The 21,487-nt window shown below is 46.9% G+C and overlaps 1 protein-coding gene across 3 annotated transcripts in view; it reads right to left on the reverse strand.

Annotated features, from left to right (window-relative positions):
* The window catches only part of LRRK1 (leucine rich repeat kinase 1), a 1,071,210-nt gene that overhangs the window by 652,517 nt on the left and 397,206 nt on the right, over window positions 1-21,487 (reverse strand). For all 3 annotated transcript variants that reach the window (XM_069625026.1, XM_069625024.1, XM_069625025.1), the window contains exon 10: window positions 10,997-11,134. In XM_069625026.1, the coding sequence (XP_069481127.1) occupies window positions 10,997-11,134 (138 nt within the window). The remainder of the gene's footprint in view (window positions 1-10,996; window positions 11,135-21,487) is intronic.

A 21,487-nucleotide genomic window follows, 5' to 3' on the forward strand; every position in this document is an offset into this window, starting at 1 on the left:
ACTTTAACGTGGAAGGCCAGGTGGGACTCAATCCACGGTTTGGAACTGCTTAGAGTGTTAGTAACCGAGCTAGAGTGTGTCATCCTGCCTAAAAGGACTGACTTACTCTGTGAGGTTTAACGTGAGGAGGAGAGCTGGTTCAACTACCTTTATTCTTTTGAACACTGATTTTTCCTTTGGATACATTTCGCCTTTTTAAACTTTTTTGTACAAGAGATAGGGCAGTGTAAGGAACTCATGGTGGCAACAGTAAAGACAGACACAAGTGATCACAGTTCAAGGGTGTTCATTAAACTGTATAGGTAGGTTGGAAAAAAGCTTAATCTACACCTAAATCTAAGGTGGGAGCAAGCTACGACCATCAAACAATAATAAGGCAGTCCTAGTGGTGTCTTATTGCCAATCCTTATGCTAAATACAAAAAAGAAGAGTGGGATAATGTTCATAAGAAAGAAGGACGTGTTCACAAATAATAAGTCAGGATGTGGTAGTTGGGGTCTCCCTTCTGCACGTTTTCAGCACGGGACAAGGTAGGATTTTGGAGCACAGCACACGCTCGAGCTTTCCCAGCACGAGCCAACAGTTCTGCTCTCAGAAATCAGGGCCCTCAGTGGTTAAGTCTCTTTTCTACCAAAAAGTATCTTGCCTCCGTAGACCTGATGTATCAAAATAATAAACAAAAGTTCCTTTCTGCTTGTACGTTGGGTGGTGCCTATTCATCCTTGGATCCCTCTCTCTCGGGCTCAGAACTTTCTCAAACGTTAGCCTCCTTCTGCCAGGTTCACTATGGCTTTCAACACAATGTTGTCTGTGACATGCACGAATCTTCATGTCTTTTTGAACAGTTCACTGTGGACATCCCTCAGCCCGGTTTACTCTTGTCAACACACTGGATTTCCGGACTTTATACTTCACCCTCTCTTTATCGGCATCCCTCTTTCGGGTTCACTTTTGCCCACTTTATCAATTGCACATTTCCTCATTCAACTCTTACGACGCAGGATTCACTGCCCTTAGCTTCACAATCATCTGTCGGCCAAAGACTTTCGACTGTACAGAGGATTTTACAAGACCCCTGAATGACCACTTTGACCCCTTTGTCGTCTTTCCCAAGGCCTTCTGGTTATGACAGCTTCAACAATCTGGTAATCGCACAGAGTTTCTTGAGTGAACACACATGTGGTGCCGGACTCTGTTGCTGGTTTTCCCCACTTTGATATTAACAGTTCTTCGTAGTTTCACAGTTCAATTAGCCACTTGCTACTTTTTGTTCAACACAGTTCGGATTCTTATCAACTCTCCCCTCGACTCACTGGCTGTCGTGAACCACTTGGCTTTCTTTCTCTTTGGAGTCAAGGCTGGTACCACAGAGGTCAGCGTCTCTCCCCGGCTTGGTTATCAGCAGAGGAGGGTCTTGTGTACCGTTGACATCTGCTGCAACACACGCTGGCTATTGTTTGCGGTCTTATGATTACTTCTGCAGACGTTTCACCGGCCTTAGTCCGAAAGGGAAAGGTTGCTTCTCTCCTTGTTACCCTCGCGGTTTGCGCCGTCTTTCTCCTCCTCTTGAACTGCTGTGCTGAGTTAGCTCTCACATTGTGCGGTCTACCTTGCTCATATTGCGTTCTTGTGCTCCACCTTTTATCCCTGTGGGGAAGGGAAAGGGCAGTCCGGTGTGTGCGGTAGTGGTTAATTGTTTGACTTTGCATGAACCTGGTGTTGGGCCATGTCAGGTAAATGGCTTGAGTGTTGGTCCTTCATGATATGCAAAGGTTTTCATGTCGGAAAATGGGGTGGGTAGAGTGTTTCAGCATCCTACGTGTAGGTAGGGGAACAGGTGTTATAAGAAGGGGGATACCGTGTCCCACCCATCGGTGTCCCACTTCCAATCCCCGAGGACCCACCCATCCAGGTGATCCTCCCTCACTGGTCCACCCCCAGGAACTGGATCCAATAGCGATGGCCGTGTCCTGGCCACCTGGATGACAGACCCCCAGGGACTAGCCAGGGAGACGCCTTCAGGTTTCTCACAGCAGGAATTAGGTTTTTGTTAGCATATGCCATTTTGATTTGACAGACTCCACTAGGACTTTTTTGTTTATCGTTTGATGGTTGAGACTACTCCCATCTTATTCATAGGGCAAAAAAAAGTTTTTCTGATCCCAACAATTCAATAAAAGTTTTACAAATTGTAACCATTGTGTCAGTGTCATACTTGTGATACCATGCCTTCCCTACACCTGGAACAGACTTACCTCCCCACTAACCCCACCTTACTATTGGTGTTCCCAAGAGTCAGTCCTGGGTCCACTTCTCTTCGCTCTCTTTACCTCTGCTCTTGGCACATTGATCTCCTCCTATGGCTTTTCTGATCAACTATTTGTTGATGAAACCGACATTTTCTTCTCCTTTCTCTCTTTATCTGACTAGCTACGGTAGAAAATGTATAACTGACTCTCCTCCATCAAATGATGGATGGCATCTCACTCGCTCATGCGCAACTGCAGTAAGACTGGTGTTCTCTACCGCCCATCCAAGCAGGCTCCCTCTTCCTCTCCCCCGCCTCTATTCTTCTCTCCCGACTACCTTTACTGCTCTGCTTCTGCTGCCAACCTTGGTGTCATCTTGAACCCATCTCACAACCTCTCGCTCTCCATCTCCAATCTGCCACTGCAGCCAGGCTTAGTCGCTTCAAAATCAGAAAAATAAGACGTCTTCCGGTCAACACTGCTGAGCACATAATCTCCTCTTTAGTACTCTCTCGATCCAACCACTGTGCCAGTCTACTCTATGGTCTTCCCAACTATGCTTTTACACCTCTCGACAAAGTCCTCAATTTAGCAATCCGTACACTGTTCATCCTTCCGTGCTTCAGCTCCACTTCCCCAGCCTGCCATCAGTTAGGCTGGTAATCTATGAGACAGGGGACAAAGTATAAACTCATTCTCATAATCTTCAAAACTATGCAAGGACTTGCCCCACCCAAATGAAAAGCCCATCTCACTCCCTACGATCATCCTCGGCTCACGTTTCCACTCTCTTCCTGTCCTCGCTCCATTGCTCTGGAATGCTCTTCCTCTCCTTCTCTGCACTACTCCCACTCCTCTCCTCTGCACTACTCCCACTCTATATGTATTTAAATCCAACCTCCTAGCTCTCCTCCTTTCTGAAGAACCACTTGCACACCATTCTACGCCACCACATCTCCCTGTTCTCCTCTCCCCAGCCTCTCTACGACAACCCCACTGCACTTATCGCTCACTCCTTCACTGTAAAACATAACACTGTCTCCACTACCCTGTTCCTATAACGTGTGCTACTGTCCTTGTGCCTCGTCTTACCTCCACATCCTCTCACTAACTGTTAAGGTCACTCGTCCACCGCTCTGTAAATCAGTGTTAAGAAGTTTGCCCTGGATAGGCTTCTCGTGTATTATGTTGATTACAGCAAGAATGAGGAAGGTCAATGGGACTGAAAGGCAGCACACATGCATATTTTGGTCGCTTCAAGGCAGCATATCATGCTATGTATGGGTTGTGATCCCGATGAGGCGGTGCAACCAGATATTCTGAATACCTTAATTTCTTTGGCTCGTTGGATGGGGGCCACAGGTGCCAGCAGCCCCAAAAGTGCTTAAAATGGCCCTGCCCTGCTGTTCTGTTCTGTAGCAGGGTAATGGAGAGTGTGTGGCTGCCACAGAGGTGAAACGTTTGATATAAGAAAGCTGTTTTCTGCCGCCTACTTCCGTGTGCAGGGGCGCCGAATATGCAGGTGCTCCTGGGCTCGGACACCCCCCGGGAAAGGCCATCAGCGTCAAAGTACCTATACTTTAAGTGGGACTTTTTATTTTTAGGGGTGCCGGCACCCCCCACTGGGAAATATGAAGTGGCTGCCCCTGTCCCTGTGCACCCCACTCCAAAACCAGGGCATTCCATGGCTCCCGGCATTCAGATGCTGACAAGACCACATTTGTGAACCCCGTGTATTTCTTTAACGCAAGTCGAACATACGCATTTATGTGAAAACATACTATTATTAATCGGTACTATTATTAAAAATGCCCCATGTGGGGAGCAGCCTTGCAAGATCGTGACCTCACCATAGCGCGCCCCACTGCGAGCGGACCGGGAGATGAACGGCCATTTTCCCGTCGCTCCTCCTAGGCACAGGCTTGCGGCCTGTGCTCCATACAACTTAATCAGACATTAAAGACCCCTGTTGTATAACCCCCAGCTCAGCAGTGAAGGAACAGCTGAGAATTGAACTCTTCCTTAATGCAACATCCCGAAACGTGTAACCTGTAATTAAAAACGTGGCTTTTCATCTGAACGGTACCCTGAACTAAGACATTCAGATACCAGTCTCCCCCTCCTCCCGATGCTCCTCGAACCAAGACTTTTAAGACACCATGACACCCCATCCTCCCCGTCGTGTTTTCTAGTTGGTTTCTTGCATTCGCTGTACTCAGTGCTTTATTTTTTGTCTCACAATGTAACTAGCGCCTAGATAACCAAGGGTTCAGCGCGCTGCAACAAATGCATGAATAAATCAAATAAAGCCTTTCACTCATAGCCTGGTATCCACTCATCAGCCCCACTTGATCACAATCGTTTTCCAGCCGGCTACACGGTGCAGACTGGCGTCTCTTCCCTGGACATTCTGTTGCCACATGGCAGAGAGAAGACATGTCATCTTTGCGTGGCAAGTCATTTACTCTTGGCAGCGCAGAGGCGGCGGCTGTGCCCATGGTAATTTAGTGCCCTGTAATTGGGAAATCATACTGTTTAACTTGGCTCTAGAGTGCTAGGACATTTTAGGAAACGACCGAGGTAGCATAAGTAAAACTGTACTTGCAACCAAGTTGGTGCCAGAGAGTGCGCAGTAGCTGTAAGAACGGCATTTCTGGTCTGTTTCCGCCCTCTAGTGAAATTAGGAAGTACTGCAGGGCATTGCATTATCATTCGTTTTTCGGCAGTAGCAACATTTTAGATGTTAATGTTAAAGGACATTTATACCGTGCACTGTCGCCACCGGAGTGGTCCCCTGGTGCTCTAGTGGATCTGAAAGGTCAGAGGATAGGATTGGTTGGTAAGGCATAGCGGAAAAAGGTAGAGCGAGAGTTGTGATGTCTTGACAGCTTCAGTTCGGTTAACAGTGTTCGCTGAGCATGGGTGTGATTTATGGATCGGTAGACTCCCATGTGCTGTTGTGCGGCACTATGTGTGGATTGTTTTGTTGTTGTAGTGAAGTGCATGTGGATTGCTGTATAAAGATGTGTTTGTGTTAGTTTAGCGTTTGAGAGGTCTATGCAGAGAGTTGAGGTTTTAGCGGTTGGGTTAGTGGGGCTTTTTCTTACCTCATTGCTTTGGATATCTTTGTTAGGTGTCTCTGCTCATGCTATTTACTGGGGCGTTTTGTGGTGGGTCCCTCGCTGGGTTTTGCGCATAGTGGTGGCATGTCTCTGTAACTGTCTAGTGGTCTATGGACAAGAAGGTGGGTCGAGATGGGTATGGTTGTAGGGTTTGCTCTTAGGTTGTCAAAGGGGAGTGCCTGCCATCACCTCCCTGAGCTCCTAGGGTGGGGTGCCCGCCCTCTGAAATCCAGGTTCTCCATGGCCTCCTGGGGTGCGAGTTATTGGTTAATGCTCCCTTGTTTACGGCTAAGGTGCCTGTCCCTTGGCCGATTACTAACGTAGGGGTTTTTGCTTGGGAGTGTGTTTATCCTGGGCTCCCTCCATTACCGGCTTCTTCCTTCCATGTGAGTTTGTTGAGGCGTGTTCTATTTCCAGTGGTGTCTTGGTTTTTAAAGATTTTGATTTACATTATTCACAAAGCACTGCATATTTGTAATTGCAACACATCCCAATTAGCCCTCTGTGTAAGGTCCTTGTCAGAATTCTCACAAACAAGGCCGTTTGGGCTTACTTCTGGTCGGACAACACTCCTATTCCACCCATACATCTCTGCAAATGCATCTGCTAACAAGTACTGCCACAAAGAGACTCCTAAACCCATCGCTGTGTCACCATGGACCACATTGCGAGTGGGTGCAGACCATGGTAAAAAATATACATAACAGTTAATAGTGCGTCTTATATAGTGCTTCTTACCATGCTTCACAGCACTGGTGTTGTTACATATTATTAACAAGAGAGAAGACAAATGACTAACCCCCGGTAATGTTCTTTCGACTGGCCGACCTCCCACGTTTTCCTCATCTTTGATATCTTCCATCCAGCGTCAGCTGCTTCAGAAACTTTTTTTCTCAACAGAGGGCACCCTGTTTCGTCGCCTCGTGCTCCTGAACAGCTTCCGTCAACTCTCGAGCATGGCATCAGTGACTGTATATATAGCACGCACTGCGCGGCCAAGGAATGACCTAACGTTGAACGAGAGGAATGATGGGCAGGATGAGAGGGGCGATGAGGAATACATGGGAGGAACATCCAGTCAAAAGAACAGGGTGTCCCGTGGAACTCTCTCAGGGTCCGATTCAGGTAGCTCGCCTTCTTCAGGATGAGACCGTGGACGTCCCAAGCCCACCGGCAACAAAAATGGCTACCATGCCGGAGGAGACTTCCTAGGAGCCTCACCAGGCAACTCCTCGACCTCCGGCACCGCCGGACTCAGAGGAGGCGGAGGCAACCTCGCATCCAGCTGCCCCAACAAAGATTGAAACGTAGACAGCACTTGCAATGACAGCAGAGATTGTGGGTTAACCAGCAGTTAACCGGGTGGCCCAGCCCCCATTCCACTCGACGACGAAGGCCTCACACTCTGCAGAGCCAGAGCAGACGTGTCAAACACCTGCTCCTGTTCCTCCTCCACTTCTGAAGAAACAGAAAATGTAGTTGATCTTGCTGCAAAATGTTCTCAGGAAGGATAGACTCAAAGCCGATGGACTGCCAAGCCCCACCCGTCGACAACAGCTCTTCCGATTCCATCTGCATAGACGATAACAGCATCGGACCACTATCCGTCAGTGTTGTGCACGGCGCCGATGAACCCAACGTTGATGACGGGACCATAGACTGCAGCACTACCGTCGACAACGGAGTAACCATCAATGAGCTTGTTGCCGGAACCACCTCCCCTGGTTTCGATTTCACCGGAGACCCAGATTTTTTGGAGGAACTGGACTGGAGCTTCGAAGACTCCCGGCTGGACGAAGACCTGTGACGGTCCGTGGACGACAAGTGCTTCGAGCAAGACTCCTTCGGCTTCGCCAGGACCTTCTCTGACACCGTAGACTTCTCAGGCCTACCACCAGACACCCTGGAGTGGTCAGACCGACCATGCTTGGACAACAAAGAGCGACTCGCCTTCGACTGCTGCAGCTTTGACAAAGACTTACTGCCTTTTCTCACCTCTGACGCAGGCAATGCGGCCCGATGCTTCTTCGTCTAAGGTTCAGCCGAAACCACTCTGCAACGTTCCGCTGACTTCTCGGCTTGTCTCGAAGACTGGCTCCCCCGGGCCGAACCCACCTCAGAAGCCGGGTATGTGCCCTCATTAAGCCTACATATGAGCAGTCGATTAGGTCCTTCAAGGTCTTCTGCGAAATCCCCTGACATATCTCGCAGGCATCCACCGAGTGATGGCGGTAGAGACAGTAAAGCCAGTCCATATGCCCATCGCCTTTGTACACCTTCTTCAAGCCGCAGGTAGCAGAAGGACGAAAAAGAGACTTCTTCTGGGCTTCAAATGTCATCCTAGCCAACGATTACCAAACTCACGTGCAAAAAACGCAGAAACACGAGGTGATCTCAACAGTTTGGAGACGGTTGAAATCTGAAGAGAAGCCGCGGGGGCTATTTATACCAGACGTCCTATTGGTGAGGCCTAAAGCACCCAAAAAGGAAGTTGATAGGACACTGTGTTATTCAAGTTCAAGTGTTGAATTTTTCCATAGGAAAACGCTAAATTAAAGTCACTGAGGTTTCCCAGCCTGACGACGGGAAAATATTATCAGCATGTGAATCCATGAAAGATCCAATGCTGGAGAACTTCACTTCCAGAGATGATGCTCACATCCTGAAAGTGGAAGAGGTTAAGTTGGGGTGCTGGCAAGATAAAAGGTGGAGTGTGGAATCCACAAAGTGCCAAAGAAACATGGTTGTAAGGTCCTTTGGCCTAAATTGGGTGCCAAGGCTGCAGGATGGTCAAGAGAAGCACGCTGACAGCAAAAGAAAGGAGGGTGTGGGCTGGATGGGGAGTGGGGGTGAGGGGGTTAGAATGGTCACCCCCACAACATTGCAATCTCATATTTGCAGCCTCTCCGGATACTTCAAAAGGAATCCTGCATTCTTAAGCAGGTATGTGCTTTCATCCCATTTTAGGGGCTTCCCTGCCAGAGAATGGAAGGGGCTGTCAAAGATCATCACAAGCATTGTGTGCCAATTGGCATGTCCCCAACAAGGGGTGTCCAGAATTCATGACAGTACCTCCTTGCCCATAAATAGTTATTTGCACTACAAAAAAAGGGGAAGGGTATGCCTTTAGGGACTAAGGTAGTGTTCTGCCCGAAATTTGCATTCAATTGTGTAACCTTTTACATGCGTTGGTATGATTACCAGCATGAGATTAAAAAAAAATTCCAAAATCCAAAATCTATAAAATTACATATGCTTGGATCATACTGGGCCATTTTGATTTCCTGGGCATTTTTAAATAATCAAAAATCGTCTCAAGTGGTATTAATTTCTAGAAAGACGGTAGAAACTTCAGCCATGTCTCGCTGCGCTCGGCCTGAAATGGTGCATGACACATGCGTCACAGATGGAGAGTTAGACATTCAGTTGGGATGTTTGACAACCTCCATGTCAGACGAACGCCATTTATGAAATGTACCATTTCCTGCAGTGTCAGAGGGGACTAGGGTGCGAGTTGCTGGACTCGGCGTCAATTTCCCTTTACGAATATAGTTTGACTGACCAGTTTGGTGGAAGTTGATATGTTTTATAACTCTGCCTCCTCCTTAATTATGTATGTTTTGAACATCTCTGGATCACAAGTTCAAGGTGTCATTTCTCATTGGTCAACCTCACTGATATTGTATGAAGTTTTATAAGCTATTCAGCTGTAGTACCACACCGATCACCCTTCATGAAATTCACAATCATCTTTTTTTCTGTGGCTTAACTGTGGTGGCTACACCTTGCATGTGAGGGATACACTGGGATTCATTATTCGACCTGTGCACGACATAGGTCACGCGACTCCTGTTCACACTAGGCCCCTCTGCCAGAGCCAGGGTCACTGGGTGAGTTGGAAGATCTCAAAGAGAGGATGTTATGGGTATGGTAAGTGGGGAGAATGCTGCTGTGCGGATGTGTGCAGACCAGAAGTACCCCAAGCTCCACCTGGGGGCTGTTTATAGGTTTTGTATCGAGAGCATTGAGGCATTTGTGTCCAGAGCGGAGCCTGGGTCTAAGATGCCTTGTCTGGGTTTGTAGGTTGTTTGCTGATGTGTAGGTTTCGGTTGGATATCTGTTGGGAGGGGTACTGCATAAATCACAATCACTCTCACATTCCATCCATGGCAAGTTGCTTAAGTTCAGCAGTAACACTGACAAAAGCCTAGAGCAGAGTAGCTGTGTCAGCCCCTATCCAAAATCCCCCTCCACCCACCCGCAATGCAGCTCTCGGAATTAGTGGGCGCTATTTAGCTCCTGTCAGTAGCACAGAACATCATACCATGACCTGAACAGGGGGTAGGAGCAACTTTCGACTGTCCCGGTCGAACGGGTGACTATACATATATATGCCCACGTGACATTAACTCTGTTTGGCAACATGTACAAAGACACATATGGACACCACTGCCGAGACATTTAAAGCATAATGGGCCAAATATATATACCTACATTGACAAAAAATGCCTGTTTCTATCTCGTGTGAAAGTTGAACTAGCGGCACGCAATGTGCTAGCTCGTCATTCACCAGGGCAGTTCCTGCTACTCAGTAGCCTCTTCTACCCTCCCACTCATGAAATCCTTATTCCGGTCCCTGCTATGGTAAGATCAGTGAATCTACAGAGGTAGTTCCTGCTACTCAGTAGCCTCTTCTACCCTCCCACTCATGAAATCCTTATTCCGCTCCCTGCTATGGTAAGATCAGTGAATCTACAGAGGTAGTTCCTGCTACTCGGTAGACGCTTCTACCCCCCAGTCATGAAAACCTTATTCCGGTTCCTGCTATGATAAGATCAGTGAATCTACAGAGGTAGTTCCTGCTACTCAGTAGCTGCTTCTACCCCCCCAGTCATGAAATCCTTATTCCAGTCCCTGCTATGGTAAGATCAGTGACTCACCAGAGGTAGTTCCTGCTACTCAGTAGCTGCTTCTACCACCCAGTCATGAAATACTTATTTCGGTCCCTGCTATGGTAAGATCAGTGAATCACCAGTGGTAGTTCCTGCTACTCAGTAGCTGCTACTACCCCCCAGTGATGAAATCCTTATTCCAGTCCCTGCTATGATAAGATCAGTGAATCTACAGAGGTAGTTCCTGCTACTCAGTAGCCGCTTCCACCCCCCAGTCATGAAATCCTTATTCCGGTCCCTGCTATGGTAAAATCAGTGAATCTAAAGAGGTAGTTCCTGCTACTCAGTAGCTGCTTCTACCCCCCCAGTCATGAAATCCTTATTCCGGTCCCTGCTATGGTAAAATCAGTGAATCTACAGAGGTAGTTCCTGCTACTCAGTAGCTGCTTCTACCCCCCAGTCATGAAATCCTTATTCCAGTCCCTGCTATGATAAGATCAGTGAAAAGCATTTCAGAATTAACAAATGAAAGTCACAACGCAACAGAATCCTTAAGAACATACATAGATTTATAAACCGTCATGCGTGCATTCTTGCATTCACTGGGTCCTCAAAACCCCTCTACACGATTCTAATGGGGCAATGACCACAGTCCCGCTCGTGCACTTTCAAAGCCCCCTGAACATTGGTATTTTTATAATCAGTTACAGATATATAAGAGGGTCTCACTCACTTCCAGCTGGAACAGTCCCGGCGGCACTTCCTTCATCAGATTCTCAGAAAAGTCCACCTCCTTTAGATGATTCTTCCAGAAGACGGTCAGCGCGTCCGGGAGCAACTCCAGGGCATTTCTAGATGCTCTGCAGTATTTCTAAAAGGAAAGATACAAGAGAATGGGATATTAGCCTTTTTGAAGGTAACCGGTCGAGCGCCCGCCAATTGGAATCAGTCCTTAGCAATGGTGGAAAGATGACCAAGAGACATACAGTCTGTGGATCTCTCGGTGGAGTTATGGGAGAACTCCGGCATATCTCCCTCTTGTCAAGTGGCTCCTGGAAAGACTTCTTGGAAGCATTTCAGCTAATAATTTTCCTCTAGCAGGCCCTGAATTGACTAAGATGGCGGTGAGCAACTCCATAACTGCAGATTACTGAAACACTTAGAGAAAGGCGTGCCATCTAGCAGGGCGACGGGCAGTGCTATGCGACTTCCATCTGGCGTACCAGCCTAGTCGTGCTACTACACTAAAAGCAAGTTTTACTTTTAACCTAAACATTTGCTCTACTTCCAAAAATGTTTGGTGAGAAACAAGCGATCAATGGGGGTTCACCGTCAGCACTAATCGGTGAGAGGAAAGAGTGCATAGAGCACGATTTTAAGGAAAAGATCCTTGGTTTTTAGTTGCATACCAAATATCTGAGCAATAACAAATGCAAATCAAAACCAGTCCACAGAGATCTTGGCATCAGAAAATCATAAATATTCCAGAGATACCTCGACAGAAATCAAACTATCACATATTCTGACATCTGGAAATATACCTCGAAGGAAAGGAGTCAAAAAGAGACAGTTCAGACCAGGAGGGGTTGGTTGCTTGAAGGAAAGGCTACTTACATTTAACAATGTTTCTAAAGAGAGGGTAGCCTATCAGATTTAAACCTTAGAATATTACCACTACCAGGTTGGATGATATGTTATGGCATTTATAACGCACCTATAGACAAGTGTTTCAAATACTTGAATTTGTATTTTTGTTTACACTATCTCTTTTTGACAAACACAAGGGGTCATTACGACCCAGGCGTTAACCATGGCGCTATTAGCGCCATGGTTGAGACCGGAATCCGCCATGGTGAATGGCGGAATTACCGCCCCATCACAAGGTTGGCGGGGCGGTAATTCCCCATTCACCATTGGCCCTTCCCCATTCTTGCCCCATAGGGATCAATGGGAATGGGGAAGGCGGTAATTACGGTACCGCAAATTGCGGTACCGTAATTGCCTCCAAGGTCCCTTTGCGGGCCCGTTCCTTAACGGCTGGTAAGACCAGCCGTTAAGGTAGGGACCCGCAAAGGGACCTCGTAATTAGGCGGTAAGGGGTTAATGGCGCCGCCACCTTTCATGGCACCGTTAACCCCTTACCGCCTGGGTCGCAATGAGGCCCAAGGAATTAAAACAAAAAATATCCAAGAGTCCTTAGAGGTTATGCGACTATTACTAGGCTGGTTTCGTTGAGAGCTTACATAATATATTCCTATTCATTGTCTGCCACTATGTGCAACTCTAATCAACCATAGACGGGAAGTAAAGGCGCGGCGCTTACGGACACATAGCAGAAAAGGGGGGATGGGAGGAGTCAAGGTTACATAGATGCTTGTTCAACTTGTCTGTTTTATGCGTTCGATTTTCTACAAAATTGACAAAAGTAACATCAACATTGGCTTCTTAAATGGGGGTGCTCTAAGGGGGGATTTATTTAAAGTGCTGTGGAAGATGCTTTGCCTCCTGGTGAATGTGCTTCCGTGCTATTTGTCTTCTTCTGAAGCAACCAAAGACCCAAAATTACAGGTAAGCCTAGAAAAAAAGAATGTCAGTGCAATAAAAATTACAAAAAAAGATTCAATATTCTTCTCTTTTTTAATTAGGAGTGGTGCCCCCAAAACCCCCCTACCCCCGTTTCCCCAGCTTTATTACCCCCCAAACCTCCCCCCGCCCTTGCTAATCCTTCACCCCACCCCCTAATATACGTTTACCAAAAATAAGACTTTTTCGTTATTTATGTTTCACTGAAAAAGCTTTTTGTTCTTTTGTTTTCTTTATTAACACTGTATACCAGCCTGGACAGTTTGAGCGCACCACTGAGTAACAATCGCCCTTTGCACTACAGATCTCGTATGCATGACCACGGTGATGTACGCGCAGCATCACCATTGGTGCACTTCTCTGGTGATCATGCAAGGTTCCTGCTAACACCACGAAAGAGCCGCAGCTAATGCCCTACGGGCTGCTTCTAGGAGACCGACGCGTCACGTGTCAATCCTGCAGAGGACATCCCTCACATCTACACATACACGCTTTTCATGCAGCAACATTGAGCATTTTGCAGTGCTTCACACATCACAATAACACAATCAACATATGTTGCATTCCAACCGAGCCAGCAGTGCTACGAGACTTCACTATGGCAGATGTGTTATATGCAAATGCCTACTGACCAAACATCACACCTTCAACGTGGATGCACTTTCTTCCTAAAAAGTCCCACGATAGTACAAGGGGGTGGCATGCCCTCTGCCAGACACACCGTGCACGTATACATGATATCCATGCCCCATAACTGAGTGGCGTAGGAGACACATAAAATCTGGGGGTGGGGGGGGAACAAGGGACACCTTGGGGACATTCATTTTTTTATTTATTGTGTTTTAGTCAAAGAACTTTACTTTTCACAAAATTACAACATTAAACTAGCATTACGTATTAAATTACATATATCAACACTGTATAAAACAAGAGAAAAGCAGAAAAGAAAACAGAAGAAAATTAAGAAAAAGAAAAGTAGTTCAGAGTATAAAATCCTTGAATTTGGCTGGAAAACATTAACCTACTTTGAATGCCCTGCTCAAGAGTGAGATGTTCATGCAGTCCCACTTCAGACCAGTTATAAGAATCGTGTAATCCTTTGAACTGTCTGCAGCGTGTCTCAGGTGTTTCCTACTGCACGCTCTACACAGCTAATGTGCATTTTGCTGGAAAGTTTACTACAAAGATGGCGTTATTTTGAAGCACTGTGCAGGCTCAAGAAAACTGTGCTCATTAATCTTCCACAATTCTAGGGAGTGCAACGTTCCGTTTGGAATTTGGCCTGAAATCATGGTATGTCCTGCTGCCCGCCTGCGGCCTGACCGCGCGCCGTGTGTTTTATCATATGCACTGCCAAGAAAAGATCTGGAGCCAGATTAGGAAAACTTTGCTCTTGTGCAAAGAAATAGAGCAAATTAATCTAGAACTCATTTTTGAAGTATACAAAACATGACATGGTACAAACAGGTTTAGCCCCAATCCCTATTGTTTTTTTAAAAAAATGTCTCACTGGGGTTAAAATGAAAGAAACTGTATTGTTTTAGATATTTGATGTCTAACTTCAAATGTAATAAACACGTTTATGTCATGTAACAAACTAGTGCACACGGATTCTTTTTGTACTAGTGCAAAGTACTTATCTTTTTACATAATATGTATTGTGGCAAAACATGTTTGCTCCATTCAGTTTTAAGCATTTGCCCAATTTTTAGCACTGGTGGAGATGTTAGATTCTGTGGCCCCAGGTAAAGAAGGGAAGTACTACATCTCTGCCAAACCAGGAAAGAAAAGACCCCGCCCAGACTTCAAGCTGAACAAAATATAGTCCCGAAGCTGCCCTAGAGTGCAGTAGGCTCGTCTTCCTGTTCTCTACGAATCTACATTGTTTTACTGATATTGTTTACAATATTGCTCTAACATGGCGAGAAACGCACATCAAATATGAAAGTTTCCAGGACAAACAATTATAGCTCTTTTTTTAATCTGTAAGTGGGTTTTGAACCTGGTTGGTCAGTTTGGTGTTCTTACATAGACATATTCCTTAACCTGGCTATTATATTGTGCAGAAAACGGTGACTGTGCGTTTAGAGTAAAATTACAGCCAGTGTGCACATTGCAGACTGGTTCACAGTTACAGGTGGACTTTTGTCTGTGAATTAAATGCAAACACAGGTGTCACGCTCCATTAGTCAAGGTGAGCACCGAACAAATGCATGGCCCTGCAGCGTGACCGAAGCCATTTTTCAAATACAGGGTGGCGTGTGAAAGGAGAAAGGGAAGATGGTAAGGCGAGGAAGCAAAAAGGGGAGGAAGAATGGTGAGAGAGTGGCGTGGCCCCCAGAAGATGATGTTGGTGAATCTGAGTGGGAGAGGCCAGAAGTGATACTGTGAACGAGATGTGAATCACTGAAGAGTGGAAGTGGGGCTAGAGAATGCGAAATCAAGAGAACAAAGAACGATGAGGATAGAGGAATGTTTTTTGATGTAACATTTGCAACGTTATAGAAAATGAAACTAATAATATGCAAACCGTATAAAGGAAGGGGCCAAAAATATGGGGAAAGGCAGGGAGAGAAGAAAAAAGAGGTTAAGAGGGAGATATAAACAAGGAAGAGAACATGGCTCTAGCTCAGACTCCACCGCCAGCCAGCTGTCCCCCAGCGATGCCTCTACTTGTGCCCAGAGCCCATGCCGCTGACAACTGAAGCATGTGGCACAGACAAAGCAGAACACATAGGAAAATGCTCCCCAAGCCCACACCAGGCTCCAGAGAAGCTGGCTGGCTGCCATGTCAGGCAGTAAGGGCTCCTGTCCCAAGTTTAAGCCTCACACCTACTCTCACTGGTAGATTTTCCTCAGATGACCACCAGAGCCTAAATTGCCACGTGCATCCTTCTCTGATGCCCTGCAGCTTTTCCAGCCTCCAGCTTGAAAGTTGGTACCTACACTCATTACTGCCAGTGTTGTCTATTACATTTCTGGGCAGTTTGCGACAGTGTGAGACTGAGACTTCATGATTAACGTGGACCCATCTCAAGAGGGCCTGAAAATCACAATGTTCGCAGTATTTGGTTGAAATGGCTGCAGCTGACACCACAAAGAATGTTCTAGTAACCTTGTCTCTGTAAATCTCTGCTTTGGTTAGGTTTTGAAGTCCCAGTCATTAGCACTTCAAATGGCAATTTGCTTTTCAAAGCCCCATGTTTAATTCTCAGCCTATACCTGTGTCCAAGCAAACCGAATCACAAAGTAAACCTATTTTTAAAAGATTTAAAACACAGACTGGTTCATGTCTGCTTCTTTGACGAGCATAAACCATGTTCATGTTTTTGTGTAAATTAAAGATTTTGCACATTATGCATATCTGCAAGATACATGTCTGTGCTAAACAATGCTCATGCTCTCAAGCAAGTGACTTTATCACACAGTCCCTTCGAGGGTGTGTCCGACCCTGGCGGTAGGGGGTTAACGGCACCGGTAAGGATGCCGGTGCCGTTAACCCCCTACCGCCACATTCCGAGGTCCCTTAGCAGGTCCCACCAGGAACGGCTGGTCCAACCAGCCGCCCTTAGCGGGACCCGTTAAAGGACCATGGAGCTAATAACAGACCTGCAATTTGCAGGCCCGTTATTAGCTCCTTCCCCATTCCCATTGAGCCCTAAGGGGGCTCAAATTGGAATGGGGAATGGTTTTCTGAATGGGGACTTACCGGGTCCCCCAAAGTTGGAATGACCCGGTAAGTCCCCATTCTGAGACCCTGGACCCGGAATGACCCCCTAAGTCAGTGGTCTTCAAACTTTTTTGGCTCGGGCCCCCCCTGAGCCAAGTTTAGGCAGGCCGGGCCCCCCTAAAAGTGCTGGATGGACCGTATGAGAAATTGCTATGAACGTTTGCGTGCCGTCACGACACCCTACTCCCAGTACAGACCCTGCGCTCTCCCCCACCCCTACTTCCACCACTATCCCAGTGCTGCCGCCCATCCTGCTCCCACCACAGTCCCATAACACAAGCATACACACATCCATACACATTTAAATAATAAAATAAATCGCCATAAACGTACCTTCTGCAGGGGCCTGCGCGTGGTTGCTATAATGCCCCGCTCCAGGTTGCTCTGCCCGTATGTGCGAGGAGGCGCAGGAGCACCCCCTCGCACATACATACATGCAGTGACCCAGCCAGCATTTCCAATGAGCTATGCAAGGCTGGCGAAGCAAAACACCCCCAGCATTGCATGGCTCAGTGATCATGTGTGGCTGGGGAAATACTGTCAAAGGCAAACGGTGTTTCCCTTTGACAGTTCAGCCAGCCCAGGAGCACTCCCTCAGCTGGAAAAAGCAGCTGATGGAGTGCTCAGTGTTTCACTGCGCTAGCTCCTCGGCTCCTCCATAATGGGTGAGGTGGCCAGTGGGTGGATGCCTCCTCACCCATTATGGATGAGTTTGGAGGCTTGGACTGGCCTATAGGGCAATAGGGCGATGACTGTACCAAAAATACAAAATGCTAGTGTAGGCCAATCAAAATTGGCCACTTTTTTTGGCTAATGTGGGCCAGTTTGAGGAGTTGCTTCACTATGCAGCTAGTAGTTTTCACCATTGTTGCTGAATAAATATTCTTTAAATATCACAATTTGTTTACATTTGAACAAAAAACAACCCCTTGGGTACTATTCAGTCTGTGACTAAAGGACTGAATATCCATTTGCAACTGCTGGCCATGTTGTCATTGGTACCTAAGACCGTTTTATGGTCCATGCGATCTGCCCCCTCCCATTTCCTCCAATCTAAAAAAAAAAAAAATTGTTTTTTTTTTTTTTTACACATTTAATGCTGGGCTCTGGCGCCCCCCCCCTAGGAGGCGGCCGCCCCCCACAGTTTGAAGACCTCTGCCCTAACTCTTGAAGGGAGCACAACCTATATGTAATCTTGCACAGATCCCAAGTTGCCCAATGTGAAGTGTAAAATCATAAACATGTCACTGCTTTTAAGTTAACATTGTCTTGCATTGTGGTAACTGAAGTCTTCCATGTATAGTGTAGAGATGCTTAAAGACATGAGCTATACATGCCAGACACGGCAACACATGATCTGAGAGCTGTTCCTCATTGGTTGGGAGAGATTTCCTGTTAACCATTTTGTTGCTTTCGGATTACTGCTGTGCAGCAGAAGAGACATTTACTTCTGCCTCAGTGCTCCTCAGATGGCGCCAGTGGCGCATGTTTGTAGATCAACGCCCTTACGCGTTAGGGCCCTCTGGCGCTTTATACATTAATTTAATTAAATGAATTAATTAAATTAAAACAAATCACCAGACATTTGACAACCCTAATGCATAGGGTCTAATGTCCGGTTTAATTTAGGCAGGGCCATCAATGACTTACATCCAAGTGCAGTCGATAAAATATGTGCCATTTAGTTGGGTAAAAGCAACATGTTTCTCACGAAGCCCTACAGTCCTGGCGCTCACTGCTGACACATTGAATCGTACTCCTTCGGTTAAGTAATTCTTAAACCATGTGTACAAAACCTGCAACTGTCCTGAGGATTCAGACCACAACTCCCATGATCCCCCAATATTGAGTCCACAACATCGGAAAATGTTGCAGACCCCTGCTGTAATCTACAGTGGTTTTGTCAAAGTAGGGCTTGGGCAAAGCGATTGCTGGTATTGTTTTGCTCCCCTCTTTGACCACACATTTGTGGATCCAGTTTCCCTTAAGTAGAACAGGATTTTTTTGTATGGGTACCCTCACTGCACGCCTCTTCCATGTTGGAAATTCCCAAACACGTCTTTGTGGGAGAGCTGCTGCAACGATAGATGGACAGCGAGAGGTTAAAAACACAAAACCAACAACCAGGCAAACATTGACCACAATTACACAAAAATACTCAGGTGAAAGAACCTTATTGCAGATCAAAAACAAAAGTATTAGCATACAACAACAATAATTAAAACCTTTGTGTAGACAAAAAACAAAGGAATCAACATAAGTAACAAGAACGTTTAATACACACCCACTTCTCGTACATGTTTATTAATCTGAGACCAGCAAAAGTGTTAATAGTTGGTCATACAGCATAATTATAATAAGAACGATGATACTGTGCACCCGTATAGCACACACGAGAATGGTTTAGTTACAGATATATTTTGGATGATCTAACTCACTGGGATTTATTTTATTAAAGCTCAGAATGATTAACACCTGAGGTGGCCCTGATTCTGTGGCCTGCCAGGTCGAGAGCGGGTGCTTTACGAAAGCAATGAGACAAGGATGTCAAACCGTCGGTTAGCCACATATCTTTGACGTCGTTACTTAACCGAATGAGATAGGCTGGGGTAATACGCGTGTGGAGTTCTATTCGTTTTGCAAGAGAGCATGGGCACGGGAACCAAAGCCTACACCTTTCTCTGAGTACAATTCCCTACCTGACAGACAAGAAGCCGCTTCCCTGGGTGTGTAGAGCACTTTCAGAACCGGCCTGGGATGTGCACAAAAAGAACTGTTAGCAGAGTTGCCAGTCAATTTAGCATTGAGGCTGCTCGGAGCAGCCTCAATGCTAAATTGACTGGCAAGCTCGGCTCGGTTTGCCTATGAGCCAATGCAGCATTGCACTGAAGGCCAGCTCCACAGGACACTATGCTCCTTTCATCTCCTCTCATTTGCGGCCTCCCCACGCTGTCCCCCCTCGTCCTCATACAACATCACACACTAGTGCTTACCTTAGGTTTAGCTCGAGTCGAGTATCTCTCCCTCGCTAATCACTAATCAGTCAAACGCGGTGGCGTAGGCCAGCCCAGCCTTCCTGCTCAGTCTCACCATGGGTTGCTGCTTGGCTGCTCCACTTTGCTTCGACGAGGAGAAACACTGACTGGACTTACGAAGGCTGCGCAGCAGTACACTGTGAAGGGGCATGTGCAGTTTGTTCCCCGGCCCGGGCACCGGCACGTACCCTGCACGCATGCAGAAGTACTTTTTTTAGCCTGCAGAACTTGTACATTTACACGCTAACAGTGCAGAAGTATTTTTACACGCTGCATGTAAATGGAATGTGCAGCAGACAGTGGCAGAGACACAGTGCACTGCGCAAGACACAGACATATTCTGGGGGGGGATTAATGTCATTATATCTGCTCAAATAAAATTGGGGGGAATTGTCCCCCCTGTGCTCCCCATGTCCTACACCCATGCCATAACGCCAACCCACATTTCACTCCGCAGGACCTCTCTTATAATGCCAATACCCGGCCCCTTAGAAACACCTCAAACTTACACCCTCCACCCACAGAGACACGATCTCACATACACACCAAGACCCTGATGGGCACTCTCTCATAGCCAAGCCTCATACCTCATTTCCCTTATTTCACTCTCCTTCCAGAGGATGGTTGACCGCCCCAATAATTACAAATAGCCTCCACCACATATAAAGAGCACTCAAACCTGCACGCCAAACCATTTACAGATGCACACCCCGATAATCAGAGTCGACGCAGCTCAGCCCAGCGCTATGAAGCAGACCTTAGCAACACCAGTGCTCCTGCTCCACGCTGGAAAAGGATACACTGCCACCAGCCACAGCACACTAACACTCCCAACACATACATACCGGCAAAACCATTCTATTGACGTCCTAAAGAAAAGACACATCTGCACACACACACACACAACCAAGTCACACCACCTCCTGCAACAGGGTCCACATACACTAACCTCTCAAAACACACACAGACTCCCTGAAAATATCAAGCACATAACACCACTCGGTAACACAAAGCCAACACCACACAGACCTCTAAACGCAGGCCCAGCACCGCTAAACTGAGTAATCAAACACAGCCTTCCAGACCCACCAGTGCGTCGGCCCCATCATCAAAACCCCACAATGCAAATTAAAAGCCCGCCACACACAATTTGCTAACCCCTGCCCACACAGGGGTAAAACTGCTACTTAAACTTCATTTCACACCTTGCCCCGTCATGTTTCTGTCCCGTGTCCCCTTGTGAGCAGGCCTTCATCTCTACTCAAGAGTGTGTTGCCTGTTACTCATCCCTAAGCTTTCTCGCTGCACCCTGTCATGTTTCTGTCCTGTGCCCCCTTGTGAGCAGTCCTTCATCTCTACTGTACCCCGCTTGTGAGCAGTCCTTCATCTCTACTGAAGAGTGTGTTGCCTGATACTCATCCCTAAGCTTTCTCGCTGCACCCCGTCATGTTTCTGTCCTGTGCCCCCCTTGTGAGCAGTCCTTCATCTCTACTCAAGAGTGTGTTGCCTGTTACTCATCCCTAAGCTTTCTCGCTGCACCCTGTCATGTTTCTGTCCTGTGCCCCCTTGTGAGAAGTCCTTCATCTCTACTGTACCCCGCTTGTGAGCAGTCCTTCATCTCTACTGAAGAGTGTGTTGCCTGTAACTCATCCCTAAGCTTTCTCGCTGCACCCCGTCATGTTTCTGTCCTGTGCCCCCCTTGTGATCAGTCCTTCATCTCTACTGAAGAGTGTGTTGCCTGTTACTCATCCCTATGCTTTCTTCCTGCACCCCGTCATGTTTCTGTCCCGTGTCCCCTTGTGAGCAGGCCTTCATCTCTACTCAAGAGTGTATTTCCTGTTACTCATCCCTAAGCTTTCTCGCTGCACCCTGTCAT

Source organism: Ambystoma mexicanum, chromosome 11 (genome assembly GCF_040938575.1).
Source record: "Ambystoma mexicanum isolate Mex_15411 chromosome 11, UKY_AmexF1_1, whole genome shotgun sequence".
NCBI classification, from domain to species: Eukaryota; Metazoa; Chordata; class Amphibia; order Caudata; family Ambystomatidae; genus Ambystoma; species Ambystoma mexicanum.